Source organism: Lepidochelys kempii, chromosome 8, assembly GCF_965140265.1.
Source record: "Lepidochelys kempii isolate rLepKem1 chromosome 8, rLepKem1.hap2, whole genome shotgun sequence".
In the NCBI taxonomy this organism is placed as follows: domain Eukaryota; kingdom Metazoa; phylum Chordata; order Testudines; family Cheloniidae; genus Lepidochelys; species Lepidochelys kempii.
Window position 1 is genome coordinate 18502134 of NC_133263.1, and position 16470 is coordinate 18518603.

At 41.5% G+C, this 16470-nt stretch overlaps 1 protein-coding gene across 4 annotated transcripts in view; it reads right to left on the minus strand.

Moving 5' to 3' along the window:
- Nucleotides 1-16470, minus strand: part of PPP2R2B (protein phosphatase 2 regulatory subunit Bbeta) — a 249535-nt gene that overhangs the window by 58317 nt on the left and 174748 nt on the right. For all 4 annotated transcript variants that reach the window (XM_073355745.1, XM_073355746.1, XM_073355747.1 and 1 more), the window contains 3 exons: nucleotides 6724-6821; nucleotides 3947-4112; nucleotides 170-282 (listed from right to left, as the gene is read on the minus strand). In XM_073355745.1, coding sequence (XP_073211846.1) covers nucleotides 170-282; nucleotides 3947-4112; nucleotides 6724-6821 — 377 coding nt within the window. The remainder of the gene's footprint in view (nucleotides 1-169; nucleotides 283-3946; nucleotides 4113-6723; nucleotides 6822-16470) is intronic.

Below are 16470 nucleotides of genomic sequence, written 5' to 3' on the forward strand. Positions count from 1 at the left end.
TACCTCTTCCCCCCTCTCTGTCTTTAAACCACAAGCTCCTGGAGGCAGGGACCCCACTGAAGACATGAGGGCATTATGCATGCCACCATAAATAACCACACTGACAATTTTCTACTCAAGTTCACACACAGAAAGATTCCTTGACCCTTAGATATCTCAATTAACTCACCCGTAGCATTGTAATCATGGAGGGGTCTCGGAAGCGGCCATCTTCATCTTTAAGATTATAGCCCTCTGGTCTTTTATCTCGTTCACTAACTTTCCATAGCTTCACAGTTTTATCTGGAAGAGCAAAAGAGAGAAGAAGATATAGTTATGCCTGAGTAAACAGGAATCCTAAAACGAATACCTGATGAAAATGCTAATGTCACAAAAATCGGTTTAAAATGTAAAAAAGGTTACCGTTTCCTGTTCCTTGTCTTATTTGACTGAGATCTAGGGACATGGAAAGAATCAGCTCTAAAGAAAGAAACTGTTTACCATCAACACTTTTTTCCAGGAATATTTGGCCTTCCTATTGCTGAAAGGCAACTGTCGACAAACTTAAGAAGATGGTTTGATTAAAACAAGCATATTAGTGGACGAATTATTTGAGAAGTGATTTCCCAGGGCTCAGCTGCAGAGATTATGACCATAGGTCACATGATTCAGTATACAGAGTTTAGGATTTATCTAGTACATGCCACAGTGTGTCACTAGAAACTCTAACATGGGCATTGGCTACAAGAGGAGAGAGCTTTTTACATTGCTCTGAAAAGGCAGAAGTCTGTGAGAAGTTTAATTTAGAACTCCCCACCTACAGACCAAATCCATATAGCGTCTTTCTCCCATTGCTGCGTATCTGTATACCTACCACCAAAGTTAATCAAGAGAACACGCTACTGTATGATTTTTCCTCCTACAATTTGCCAGGTTGCATGGCAGTTATCCAGGGGAAACTGACTCCTTTCAAGTATGATTTCCAAATTAACTTGGTCCAAATGCTTAAACAAATCACTGAAAACACATTAAATGCTGATGATACACCATATCTCCATATTGTGTCCCTACTGCCCATTTTATTACTCCTTTTATTCAATCTTATTACTGCAAACTGCCATGATACATGGCAATTCCCAGATTTTAAGGTCAGAAGGGACAATTACAATCATCTACTCTGACCTCTTTCACTATATTTCATTCAATTCCTGCATCAAGTCCAATTGTCCTCTTACAAATAAAGAGAATAATATTCATGAGTGCTCTATCCATCATGTCTTTGAATATTTCCAACAGCCAGTGGAATCATTAACCATAAGCAGTGCTTGTGCAGCTATACACCAGTGTTTAGAGAACAGTGGTCATTTGTGCATGAACTTTAAAATACCCTGCATACAACAGATTTCAAATTCCATGAGTTTTGTTTTTGTCCCTGGGTGGAGACTAGCTCAGGCAAAGAAATCTAGGATGTAAAACAGTGAAATATACCGTGATTTAAAGTTCACACTGTGAACATAGTAAAAAGAACGTCCCCGGAATAAAGTAAAATCATGTCTGTAATTTACTCAAAAGTCAGTTTCAACTCCTCCTTCCACCACCTTGAACAGAAACTGGCATTTTATTATTGACTGCACATCCAATTTGCATGCCCATACTGCCATCTTTCCTTGGCTTTTTCAACTATTGACATCCCGTTTATCCTGTGCCATGAAGGCTTTTAGGTGAAAGAGCCCCAGGAACATGTGGTCTTTATTCTGAATAATGGTGTTTTCTTTTCCCTTGCCTGGCAGAGATTCTATCAGCAGTTTATCATCACTTCCACCAGCTTTAAAACACAATCTTATCATTCATCTTAATTTTCTCCTTTACACAGCAATTCCATTAGACTGCCATTAATTTTGTTTTTATTAACCCATTTAACTTCAGGGGGTTTCCCCTCTATAATGTTAGTTTAGCAACAAGAACAAAAAGATACAGAATAACATGGGAGTTTTTTTTAAAGACTCATTTTGATATCTTGCAAGCCTCTGAAACACCATCCCAAATGGAAAGATAATATCCCTGTTAATCAAAAAACTATTTAAAAACTCAATTAACAGAACATTATGCTCTATAATTAATCTTCATTGCATTTCAATGATTCTCTCCCCCCCCCCCCCCGCCCAAATGAGTTTAATAAGTCTTTGAATTTTATTACAATGATCAATAGAGTAAATTCCACAATACAAAGTAAGTTGGCTATGGGAGATAATTAGACCCCTCCTTTTCCCCTGAAGTAATTAAGTCACATCCATCTTAAGGTCCCATTCATCCCAAGTAGTATCACTGGATCCTCCTGATATTTATCTGAGCATAACACGAAGCTGCTCAGCTGAACACAGCTGCAAATTGAAACAAATCAGCTGCAGTTTTTCTTAGAAAAAGATTCCAGGATCCAAAAACTTAATGAACATAATAAATAGAGGGAAGAAAACTCCCTGTTTAGCGTCAAATGAACAAGTGTGAACTGACTGCAGAACCCTGTGTGAGGGAAATACACATGAAACATGCATTGACAGCAAATTCTAGCTGGGCTCCTGTTATCCCTATTTAAAGTCATGTTTTATAACAGAATCATTCTTGATTTTTTTAAATAAGGTTTCTTCTGGCAAAACAACAACAATGGACACATTTTCTGACTATTGTCTGCGGTGCCACCAGTCACAGATACCAATTCCCTGTGCTTGTGCTCCCTCACAGTCAAACTCCCAAGGGTGAGCAAACCAAGAGAAAAAGGGACCAGAGGCAGAAAAATGACTTCAAGGATTTTTAAGCTCTTCTGCCCAGTAGGCTGAAGAATTTTCTCACCGAGGTTGGGCTTTAAATGCTAATCTCAGTCATGCTAGTTAAAATCCAGAGTCACCTCACTGGTCAGACATTAGTGTATGTTAGACCAGAGTGCAGCCCACTGAATGTATTGAATTCCCAACCTGAATATTCCTGTCCTTCCTAATTCTTGCTTCTCCTCCTCCTCCTTTTTCTTTACATGTGTGGATTATGTGGACATCACAGGCCTGATCTTGAGAGGCGCTGAGACCCAGCAACTCCAGCTGAAATCAGGAGGATATGGTACAAGTACAGACCCCAATAACTGTTTTAAATAACTCCACTTCTCTGTTGTTCTCTCCAGGATCCCAGAAGAATGGTATTTCAATAGGACGTCTCCTCCGTGTAAGTCCTACTCAGCATGAGTAAAGGCTGCAAAATCATTCCTCCTTGGTTTTTTTTTTTTGAAACTACTACAAAAAATGTGAAGATGGTTTTCCTCAGGGCAAGGTTTCCCTAATACTGAAGTTATGGATGAAAGAGTCTGTTCCAAAGGTAATGGGAGTTACATGCCTCAATGGAAGGCAGAAAGGAGTTCTAATAGGATAGGCCCCTGGACCAAAACCACAGATACAAAGGGAAGGCTGAGGTGTACTAGGGTATGCCCCATTAAATGTTAGTTCAGTGTTTGACAAGAATACAACAAAGAACTATGAGGTGAACCCGGGTTACTTACCTCAGCCTTCTCTGTTATCTCCTCACGTGTATTTCTCTCTCCTGGGAGAGATTCTTTGGGATGAGGGGCAGCATGGGCCTGCTCCTCTGAGGAGCTCAGCACCCTTAATTCTCCATTACTTTCAAAGGGTACACTTCCCAAGATCAAGACCTAAATAAACCTAAGACCTTAGTGGTCTGTTGGTCAAAGAAGAGGGCTGGAAGCCAGGAAAACTGGGTTCTATTTCCATCTCCGCCATTGCTTCAGTGTGTGACTTCAGGCAAGTCAAACTCTCCATGCTTCAGTTCCCCCCGGCTCTAAAATGGGGAAAATAATATTTACCTGTCCTGCGGGGGGATTGTGAAGATTTATTTTTTCCATGCTGGCAAAGCTCCATGGAATCCATGGATGAAAGGCAAAGCATTATATATTATTATTGTCACATACCATTGGTGGAGAGAAGGAAGTAGGCTGCATTTTGCTGCGGGAGCCATCGTATTTTATTGATCTTCTCCTCGATCTCTAAACTCTTCAGGTAATCGAACTCGGGTTCATGGCTCTGGAACGTGCTGTAAACATTGTATTCTCCCCTACGATGGGGCTGATTTCTACTCTGCAGGAGTGAGGAAAAAAAAAGGATAAAAAGAATTTTGAGAGAGAGAGAGAGAGCGCGCGCGCGCACAAAATTTCTATTGATTCTTTTGTTCTCTGTGGATTGTTAAGAGATGGGAAATGTCTGATTACAGTGACACATTACAGTTTAGATATCAAAGCCGACACAAGAGATCTTCCCGGCACAATGTATTCTCCTCTTGTGTCAGTTTCTCTGCATGCTGATGATATGAGCAGGAAATGATGCCTTTGTTTTGCTTTGTTTCTAGAATGAATGAAATCCTCCCTATCATTTCTCTCCAAGGCAAATTGGTGAGGAGAGATAATGGCTCAGATACAGGGCCAAGTCAAGTTTGACTCACTCACAAGAGCAACCCCATAGAAGCCAGTGGGGCTCTGTACTGGCATAAGGTGAGCAGGATTTGCCCCAAAGATCTATGACTATCCAGCAGAAACAAAATAACCAAGGAAAGGAAACAATCTGTGCAAGAATGAACGCTGCATAAAATGGCAAAGGGCTCAGTCCTGCAAGGTTCTGGGCAAGCCTGGCAGGAGTTGTTTACCTTCAAGTCCCATGAACATCCATGGGGTGCTCAGCACCTTGGAGCCCTGAGTGAGGCCGAGGGAGTTAAATGCTCCCAAACACTCTCAGATATTACAGTGATGAGCACTATATAAGAACCTGAATAGAATAGAAATGCACACACTTTATTGTATGGATTGACTTTCTGCGTTCAAATGATGTACCCAGGCCCTATAACATCCTTCCAGGAATGGCATATCTCTGTAAAGCAGGAATTCAATGGAATTTACCCTGCGGCACATAATGAAGTTTAAAGTTCAAGAAATGGAGTAGAATAATACAAAGAGAATAGGAAATAAAATACTGTTGGGAATGATGATGATGGTGTGTGTATATATTATCTAAACTAAACAGCCCCTCCCAGCGTATACTGTATACATAGAAACAGCTTTGAGAGTAAGACCTTAAAATAGGCTTTAAAATGTCTTTGGATTATAAAGTTTATCATGGCCAGACCTCTGAGATCCCACTCCACCTTAACAGAACACATTGACAAAAGGGGGCTTTGCTACCATCCAGATCTGACTGTGAAGTATGCACAAGATGTGCCAGACCAATTAGCATCAGACAGCTTTGGAAATGGAGGGGAAAAAATATTCCAGATTGTAAGGGCCTGTGACAGTTTTCATTTGCCAAACACATTCTGTGCTTCTTGGACCCACAGCATATGCAGAGATCTTTAATTGCATACTCAATGCCTTGTGCAAATATGGGTCCTGCAGAAATGAACCACAAATGATACATAGCTACCAAGAAGCTCTTCAGGAAGCCTTTTCTGAGGTAAAGTGTATGTCCAGGGTCACCTGGATGATTCTTATCCATCTATGCTACAGCAGAATTTTTTTTTTTTTTAATTTGAAATATTCTGTTCTCTGAGAATTTTTGGTGCTCCTGGAAGTGACAGACCCACACCAGCAAGGCCGAGAGCCCACTACAGTACAGCCAGATACTGTGCAAGCTTCCCCCCACAGCTCTTGGCACATACCCCAAATCTTGTTCTATAGCGAAGGGACTCTTGTGAGCAGTGATGGCAAATTGAGCCAAAAACTCACAGCTTGCGTGGGCTGCCCCACTGCACTATTCTTTGGGCTTTTCTGCACTGCTACTAGCTTGCCCTGCCTGCACCCACCCATTGTGAGAAGCCCAGAGCAGAAGCAAATAGTGCTTCAAGAGCATTCATTTCTAGGGGGAATATTGCGAGACAGAGGATCACACCACAAAAAGCAGATGATCCTCTTCCCTAACCAACCTGACATCACTCCTTTCTCTGAGCCACACAGCTTCAACCAAGCAGGGTTGACAGAGAACTCTCAGGAAGAGGGCGGTGTCACGAAGTTCGTGCTTGGCCCACAAAGACTTTTCTGCCCTCTTTGACTCTTCTCTGCTCCCTCCACATCTTGCATTGAAGGGGAGTACAAGGCCCTGTGCATGTTCTTGGTGGTGTGAGCAGAGAACAACAAGGGAAATGGCAATTCTGGCTTAAAATTGTAGGGGCTCTTATACCAACTGCTAGGCTGTGCTGTGATCTCACTGATACCAGTGTAAATCAGGTGTAATTCCACTGACGTCTGGGGCCTTTTATCAGTGTAAAAAAAGGGTGAAACTGAGATCAGAAGGCGGCTAATTAGGTTTACAGAATTCTAACATGCTAATGCAAATTGGTACAAATCAAAACAAGGCTGCGAACATGAGAAGGTGCCAAGTTTGGATGAAAGGAGCAAAGTTCAAAGAGCATTATTTGGTTTGGCAAAATGACACAATTAGGACCACTGGAGTTTCTAACGTGGCAGCTTGATCCAATTTGCATTAGGTACCCAACAAGAGCAATGAAAGTAAAACGATGCAGAAAATGCAACATTTTGAAGGTGCTTTCTGATACGCATATGGTCCCATTTTGGTTAATGGCCTATTTGCAGTTTTTAGTTGCCAGAAGAGAACTGGGGGGAAGAGTGACACGTGAGGATTAGGAAGCAGCAGGAAGCTTCTTTTAAAAGGATAAAATAGGCATTTTGCATTCACTAGCACTTACCTCCTGCTCACGTTGAAATATTACAACCCGACCCCCCTTGTCCCCTGTCGCTAGTAATTCTCCTGTGTGGTTGAATTCTACTGTAGAGATAATGTCAGCTGAAAAAAAGAAGACAAAGGCAATTTAAGTAACTGCAGACTGGCTTTTCATGGGCATCTATAAGACACCATTCTCTGTGCAGTTAAGGAAAAATGTATCATCAGTGCTTTGTCTCCCCAGAGAAGTTTCCAGAGTCCTTATATTTCTTCTTGCATATAAATATGCTTGTGGAATGTTGTAACACAGTTTACTAGGAATGGGCACAAATACATGGAGTTTTGGGACACTAAGAATTGGATTCATGTCTGGAAGTAAATTTTGTGACTGTTTTAGGTCTTCATAGTGGTGTTATACCAAAGCAATACCATACCCAAACTCTGGGAGACATTTGGGTCTAGATTTATATCCAGATTTTGAAATTACGACCCATTTCTACTATTTGTGTTCAATAAAAAGCCCCCAAAACATCCTGTGGAGGTTAAAGTGAATGTGTCCTCATTCAGATCCATATTTTCTTTTCTGTGTTCCCTCCACTTCCCTCTTACCTTAGGGGAGCTCTGCTAGTTTCCATCTCTGCAGAGTCAGAGGATGGGGGACCTTGCAGGCACCACTGCATTCTCCCCCATTCAAAGCCACGGGGCAAAATAGCCTTAGATATGTGCTGTTTGCCCTGCCCACTGCAGAAGCCGTTTTGTACTTCAGATTAAGTAAAGGAAACACTCCCTCCACTCCATTGCTATCTAGTCTCCCCAAAGTGGTGCAGTCCGATGCAATAATCGGAAGAAAAGTTGTGTATGAACAGGGACATGGTCAAAATTACACTGAGGCAAACTGTCCTAATGTGTGAGAAACAAGGAAACAGATGGGAACCAGTAACTTATATAGGGGGTCACAATCTGGTAAAGCCATGCTTTAAAGGCTTTACTCAATGTGTTTACCCCTGAGGCAAAGCAGGCAGGAGAACCACCAATGATTGGATTTATTAGGACTATTTTTAGAAGAATGTCAGAGGTTAATTCTACTGTGATTATTCCCCTACTGGTCTTCATGGATTGTCTTTGAGTGCAGCATTCAGCAAAGGCAAAACAGTGCAGGGGGGAGAAGGAATACGGTCTCAAACCTAGCAGTTGACTAAAGGACATCTTGTAAAATGAAAGGTACTTTGTTTCAGCTTTTGGTATCCAGATCCTTTGTGTGCAAGTCAGTTTTATTGAACTTTAATTTCTCTTTTCATACCGTATTTATCTAATCTCTCTCTCTCTCTGTGCGTGCATGTGTGTGTGTGTCTAAACAATACACTTTTCATAAGAATGTATACCTACACCCCTTATATGTATGTATGTATGTATGTGCACACACATTGGGTACATACACACATACATTGTATGAATGTTTAAAGATAAGCAGGTGATTAGGTGCTGCCCTGAATAGGGATGCTAGATGGGTTGTAGATACCACACAAGCTTCTCTCACTGGATTGTTTTTTAGCATATACTTTACTGGATCAAAATCTGTGTTTTACTGTAGTGCACCGAGAGGCTGAGCCAGGTGAAAAACATCTAAATAAATAGGTCAGCACTGAATTGGACCCAAACATATAAAACACAATCAAAATATATACTAGGAAAGTACTAATATACATGGATCTCTTTCTCTCACACACACAACTGCGAACTTCAGAAGCCACCGTGAATGCTGATTATTGTCTATGTCTTCTACAATGTGAATCAAGATGCCATCCAGCAAAAAAAAAAAAAATCCTTAAGAGTTCTGGCAAACCCAGAAAGGTAGCTTTCTAAGTGGTATCTCAGACAGGCAAGTTTTCCCCCTTCCAGGTTCTAATTGTCCTAAATTGCTCAATCAGCTTAAATATTGCACCCCTGATCTCAAGTCAGAGATGTTAGTTGCATCAGTTCTTTTCCTAATCTTGTCCCCAGACTGGTGCCACTACACCCACATAAACTGCCTCTGTTCTTTGCCAGTCTCTGGACCAAACTGCTTCCGATTTATGGCCTGACACACCACAATGGCTTCAATGTACACCAGGTGAAATCTGGCCCATTTTAAACAAGTTTAGTGCTATTTACCCCATTTCACTAGAATCCAGTTTGTTTGGATATTTCCCCCTTATTCCTCTACCAGGATCTGGCTGGTGCCTGGTGGCTTAACTCAAACTGGGAAACCATTTCCAATGGGACTCTTAGATGGCTGACAAGATGATTCTTCTCCTCCCCGAAGAGCATCAAAGTCCACCTCAGTCATGCATTAAGTTTCTACCAGACTAAATTGAAATGGTGACTCCAGGATGTTCCCCCACCCCAACCAACATGTTCTTAAAAAAGCAACAACATTCAGATTAACTCTGGGGCCTGAAGATTCACCTGTAGCTCTAGCGACTCCAGTGCTTTAACCACAAACCTGTCATTACAAAACATAAGTATAACTTAGATCTCCACAATCTGGCTAGAATGAGGAAGGGATTCCAGCAGCTGATGTAAGAGAACAGCCACAGGTAGGGTTAGTCTCAGGCTCTAGCTTCACTACACTGACCCACTACCACCGGCCTCTGTACAAAGGCCAAATTTGGTATCTCACTCATGTATTCCATGCGATGTGCACTCGCTCATCCTGGTGGACTAACCACCATTTATAGTCCTTACTGCTCAGACTGTGTTATAGTCTTCTGCCCACCTTTCTGTTCATCTCTCCTTTGCTTTTGACTATTAATGTAGGGCAGATTATGGTCCATGAGTAACAAACAGGAAAAAAGCCTTCCAGTGTGGAAGAAGGCTGGGGACACAAGACCTTCTTTCTTGACACTTCCCTATTCAGGGTCAGCGGCTTTTATAGACTTCTTCCAAAACACATGAATGTACACCTAGCTGTCATGCATACTGGTCTCTCTAAGGTCCACTGATATCCGGTCCATATATCGAGTCTTTGGCCTTCCCCTTGGTCATCTTCAGTCCACGATCATTGCAAAGACCAAACTACCAATATCTTTAACTTTCGGAGCCCTTGCCCAGTTACAACAGTCGGGTAAGGCTGTTGCACGTAGCTTGTGAGGAATGACCCTGCTCTCTGAGGTACACTTCACATGGACATAACTTCAAAAGGGCATATCTTATTGGACAAGCTTTACAGGTTGGCTGTCCAGGCTTGACACCACTGGTTTGTAATTGGAGTTTCCCTTCTAGGTGATCTGCTTATCAAGGCTACCAAATCCTACCAGCCCCAGCAAGTCTTATTTTAAGGTGGTCTTTATTCACCTTAATGTCCTCATAATCGGGCCTATGTGGCATTTTACAGAGATAGCTGTGCCACCAGTTACCCCACCATGCCCTGCTGAGAGATGCCATGACTACTTACTGGATATTCACAGCTGTCCTACGGTTTCCTATCCATCACCCAGGAATGTGCCTGATGGGAGTTCGTTGCCCCTTCACAGTGCTGGGGACACACGGCCATCTACAATTTATTCATTGTGTCCACTGTTTTATGTTTTCATAGGGATCCCTCCATTCACTTTAGGATCCAATCACTCCCTGATAATGTGCGAAGAGCCCACCATGTCTGCTGAGCTGTGACAATCCAGATGGCAGCAGGCAGGTGAGTAATGAACTCCATGCTGCTTCTATTAATATTCACACATCTTCCCCATATTGCCCCGTCTTTCCAGCATTAAGCATAATTGCAATGACATGTGAGTGCTTTCTAAAGTTTGTCTTAATTCATTTATAACATTGGGTTGCCATGAATAGATTTAGGGATAATATTTCATTGCACACAGAGCCAGCACTGCAGCAAATAAACCCAAGAGGATTATGGTAGACAACACCGCATCCCTCCGAACACACAGAAATCTATCAGTGGCCTGGCCAGCACTGAATTGGAAAGCAGTAAGGTGAAGCATTTCTATTCCATTATATGGAGCCCTTCTGCTTCAGCCTGGAGTTGTGGGTAGTAAAATCTGTCATTAAGATTTTAACCATCTGCTACCAACTTTCACAAAAGGGATGAACCTCAATACAGAAGGGCCAAACTCTACTCTCATTTACACCAGTGGAAAGCCAAAATAACATGATTGGACCTGGCTGGACTATTTGGTCCAATCAACATTTACTACAAGTTTCATCCTTTTTTAGTAAGGGAGACATTTGTGAATGGATCTTGATTCGCTTCAAATATGTATTATTCATACCTTAAGTATCTTAGATAAATGAGCTACAGGCCAATTCTTATCCGCATTTTACAGATATGGAAGCAAGACACAGAGATTTGGTCCTTAACTACCACAATTAGAGGTAAGGTGTTTTTTTTTTAAAACCAAAATAGTTATACCAGTAGAACACCTAGTGTGGATGCAGTTATACTGGTAATAGCTTATTCCCATCCCCTATGAGAATAAACTGTATGGCATCTTATCCCAGTATAACTGTCCACACTATAGGGATTATATCACTTTAACTATACCAGAATAAAGTGATACAAATTGTGTGTATAGACAAACCCCAAGTGACTTGCTCCTGGTCACACAGGAAGCCGGGGGGGCAGGGGGAAAAAATCAGGATTTGAATATATATCTCCCCAGCTGAGTCCTGTAGCCTAACTGCAAGACCATCCTCCTTTCTAACCTTGTACAGTTCCAGCAAAAGTCCCTAAAACACAGGTTTATAATCTATTACTGTATTTAATGTTGATGCTACAGGGGGACTGGATGGCCCAGGGAACGGATAATAAAGTACACAGCCTTTGACTTTAGATCACCAGCTCATATTCAACCCAGATTGGAAGTGACCAAATTCCTTCTGTATGGTGCCCTAACACTTCCCTACACAGTGTATAGCTCCCCTTTCCAGCACAGCATCTTGACTAACAATAAAATACCCAACAAAATTACTTACACACGAGCAGCATGACCTCCCTGAACCTCCTGAGTGATTCTCTCATCATTACTTAGTTTTGATGGATAGAAACAGGCGAGTCAAGGTTAAAAAAAAAATGCCTTGCCTAGACCTGTCAAAGATTTATAAGGAACCTGGGAGTGGTGAGATAGATGCAACAGTGCCAGGAATGTCCAGGTTACTTGAACACGTTATGCACTGTGGAGCTGATTTAGAGGGAATTTTTTTTTCTGGCCTTGGGTTTACATTCTTGTATAATGACTTTTATGGATACTGGTAGTTTTCAGGATATGTAACAATGTACAGGAAATTCCCTGTCACTCAACCCTGCCCCTTGGCACTGATAGGGGATCTGAAAGAGCTGTGGGAGTGGAATCAGAGGGCAGGAATGCATCAGAATAAATGGTGATGGATTAATAAAATAATCAATAATGATATAAAAGGGCTAAATCTTTTCCTCTTTTCTACCCTCTTTTGGTTGGCCTTATGCAGGCTTTGCATTCAGATGAGGACAAGGACCCTGCTCCATAATCTCCTTGCAGTCTCTCACCCTTATGCATGCAGGGCTAGAGACCTTAATCATGCAGGGCAGGGGTTGAGCTGTAGACTATTCTACTTTATCCACAGACTTCAGCCATAGACGAAGTACTGTGTACATGGCTCACTCTTTCATGTGTATTTCCAGCACTGGCTCAAGCTGCTGAGAAGCTGCCCCCACAGTAGAGACACACTGAAAGTTTTTGTCATTCAAAGAAAACTGCTATTAGAGAAATAACACTGAGCAAAATGTAGCTCTCTATGACCCACCAAATAACTCCATTGTTTAGCCTTGCATTTGTTTAATTGATTGGCTAGGACTGGACAGTGCCATAAAAGTTGCTTACATAAGGGGGACAATGGCTAGGCTCTCCCAGAGGCAGCTGCATGGAAACAAAACAAGCAAAAGCCCAAAGTTCACAAAACATCCAGCTGATCTGGTTCATTTCCAGAGCGGTTAAGTTATTTACAGAAAGGTTCTAATTACTGATCAAAAAGACCAAGGAAATTAAATTGGGATCCCAACGTATGATGCAGATGATTACTAGTGATCTGCTAAATGTTTGCAATGAAAGCCTTAGGCCATGAAAATCTCACCTGGTTTCAGATTTTTTACAAATTCACAACCCAGTCCAGGTTTGCTAAGAAGTCTGAGGACCTTATTATAGAACCTGGGCCCTCTTTTGCAATACCAAACAAAGGGATTGGGAGTCTGGTCCAATATCCATTGATCTCAATGTTCCATGGATCAAGCCCTTAATTCCTACTTGAATTACAAATCTCAGCTCAAACTGCTAACGACACCGCTATGCTTTTGTGTCAAGAGCTGGTAGGAGTTTGTAATTTCCCCCCTTTAACAAGAAAATAGGATAAACTCAGTGATTTTGACCAAGTTGCACTTCAAAATTTGGGGTTTATTGAAACCTGCATATTGAAGTAAAATTTGGTTTCGGATACATGCCAAGCTGTGCGGACAGAACATGGGGAAAATGTCTGTATGAGCCCCTGCAAAGTGAAACAGCTATATTTCCCTAATCTCTCGTATCTGATGACATCCAGAGCCAGTTCTAGACTTCACAACTGAAACATGAACACACAAACTTTGGGGAAGCTTGTGCTTGAACCACACTTGGATCTGTGGTGTGGGCCCATCTCAGATTAGAATAGCCCTTTTCCTTTATGGTGATTTCATCTTTGGAACATATTTAAAGTCTTCAGTTTAAATAAAATGTCATAGTTATAAACATGTCAATTTCTAAACATATTTTACTGCGAACCATCCTGTCCAGTGTTTTTACTCTTTTCCTAATTTATGTGCTTCTCACGGAAGTTAGCAACTCTAATGCATTAAAATATGGGCAGAAAGTCAAGCCTTGCATTTCCCTAGGAGTGTTCCAGATGAAAAAAAAACTGAATAAAGTGTAAATTAGATCCATACTCAAAGCAAGCACCATAAAAAAAGTCATGAACTTTTTGCCTGGGAAAGTTCTAGCTAAGTATTAGTCTGGAACACAGTAACATACATAATAGTGCCCTAATCATACAGTGAGTGATCAAATATGTCCACAGTAATAAAGATAAGATGTCCGAACCCAGGTCTCTAGGGCAATAACTAACACATACAGCGGATGTTCCTCAATACTTCCTAGTTTTTCCACTGATCATCAACTGACAACTATGGTATTCATGGCATTCCCTACCCTTAGTATAGGGGTTAGCTGAGGAAAATGCTGTGAATAGCATGGGAACATTAGCTATATGAAGGCAACTGGAGAAATTTTAGAGGTGACCACAGGAACAAGTTAACCAGGCCCTTGCATCTAGATGTTTTTCCCTTCTAAAATGACCCACTTGGAACTGTATTTGTTTTTCACCATTTAAATTTTCTCCATCAACTGCTGCTGATTACATTTAAGCCATTTAGTTTTTAATGAATTAAAAACTTCCAATGCTGCAGCAAGAAATTTTTCAGACAGCATCCAGCTACCTAATGGATTACCCTGTCAGCAGAACTATTTAAAACATCTGGGGCCAGAATCTATGAAAAATCCATACTCAGCTCCTGGGGCATAAGAAATCACCCTGGCCACTTTGTTGCTTTATTCTGTGGGAGCGTAGCAGAGGGAGTTCTTGGCCATAGAATCTGCTGGACTTTTCTTGGTTTATCCGTTTACTTACACACCTGCTGCTTGGATTTCACGCATATTTAAATAATGGTCCACGGCTCACAACACAGCTTTATCACCTAAAAACCCCAATAATGAATAAAAAAATCATAATCCCTCTTTTATAACTGTCCAAATTCATACTTGGTGTAACTCCACTGATTTCAATAGAGTTATATCAGCCAAGGTTTTTGGCTCAATATGCATTTCATTCTATATAATTAAACATCTGTGGCATTCTTCATAGTAAACTGGGAAGAAGGTGGCAGCAGCTTCCATTCTGTGTGACTAGTTGCTTTCACTTCGATGTAAAGATGACAGGCACACCTTAGATAGTCAAATCTATCATGGCCTGATACAGAACCCACTGAAATCAACAGGAGTTTATCCATGGACTTCAGCAGGGTTTAGATCAGGCTCTGTCCTAGGTATTTCCAAGTGAAAAATCATTATAGTGTTCGGTATGAAAATATCTTCCACTCCTTTAACAAGCACAGTATAGCATGTTAGCTGTTTTTTAAAGATGTTTCCTGGTGAACTTGTGATGCTCTTAAGCAATCCTCTCCGATTCAACTGCCTGCCTGCTATTACACCCCAAACTTCATTGAAAAGCCAGCACAGTGTAATTGTTAATTTGAATTCATATATATTCATATTCATGTGATCAATAATTCATAGCTGTTCCTCCTAAGATTCTTACAGCAGTTTTGTGACAACAGAAGGCATATAAGGGGTTTTTTTCCTTCCTCTTCTTTTCCTTGCTTCCTACATGTTCGGAGCCTGGAGTGCATGGAATTTGAAGAAAACAGTTTCCATGGTGATCCTTCCTTCTCCAAGCAGCAGGCTATACCAGCCTGCAGTTCTCTCCTTTCTGAAGTGCATTAATGTTCGTTATTGCTTTCATGCTAAATATATTGAAGATTGGATTTGATTTCCTCAGCAGCAATACAATTTTATCAGAAAAATGGGAAATTTTTATATATACACACATACATATATCTACCATTTTTCTGATAAAATTGTATTGCTGCTTTATATATATATATATATATATATATATATATATATAAAACCAGTTATTAAAGAAAACCCCCAGGAAGATGGAGGCTAATGGGAAGATTTGAATTCTCAGAGCAGCCCAGTTTGAAATGGAGCAGTTTGGCCATGTCTTCCATAGCGTAATGGAGACTAGGAAGGAACCTCTGTTTCGCTGGAGGAAAGTGTGGACCACAAATGCCATAGCATTAATTCTCTTCTGCATAGCATACCCAGAATCCTTGCTTAGGGCCAGATGCTGCTCTCCATGAAACGAATGGCAAAACTTCCAGTGGTTTGAAATGGGAGCAAGACGAGGCTGTTCTTGAGATGCAGGCTGGCTTGTGTGCTGTTACTGTCCCAACGTGGAGCCCGGTCCTGCATCCAATTGCTGTAACTAGGAGCTGGTGAATTAACTCCCATCAGTGGGAGCTGAGCGTGCTCAACACCTCTCAGAAGGCCTGATCCAATAAGAGGACAAGCATCTCCAGTTCCCATTGAACTCAATGGAACCAGAGAGTGCTTATCAGCACATTAAATCAGGCCCATGAACTCCAAGATGGCAGCACTGAATTGGTTTCATTTGATTGCTAGGGTAATTATGGTTCTGACCCTGGAATAACTCAGGATCTGGTACCAAAACCCAGAGGAATGTATTCTCACGTGCTAGTTCTTTTCCAGATGGGCTCTGCACGGGCCTTCTGTGTGTCTCCTCCTCCGGTCTCACTGCTGGAAGAAAGAATTGGGAGGAGAGTCTCCTTCCTCTCTGATCCTAGTCGCCAGAGAGGACAATCAAGCTAAGCATTTCTGAGGCTACTGGAAGGGTGAGACACTCATGTTTGCGGTTCAGGCAGACCTTGCCCCCAGCCATGATCAGGGCCTCTGAGACTGCCCATATACCCTTTTGTCTGCAATGTAGAGCTGCTTCTAAACTCTGTGCTGATCACTGCAAATCCCTGCATCATATTAGTTCACAGCAGATATTAAGGACAATATGGATTAATCACCCAACAGAAGATGTGACTGCTGCAGCATGTCTCCTGAGCAACAGAGGCTACGAAGAGGCT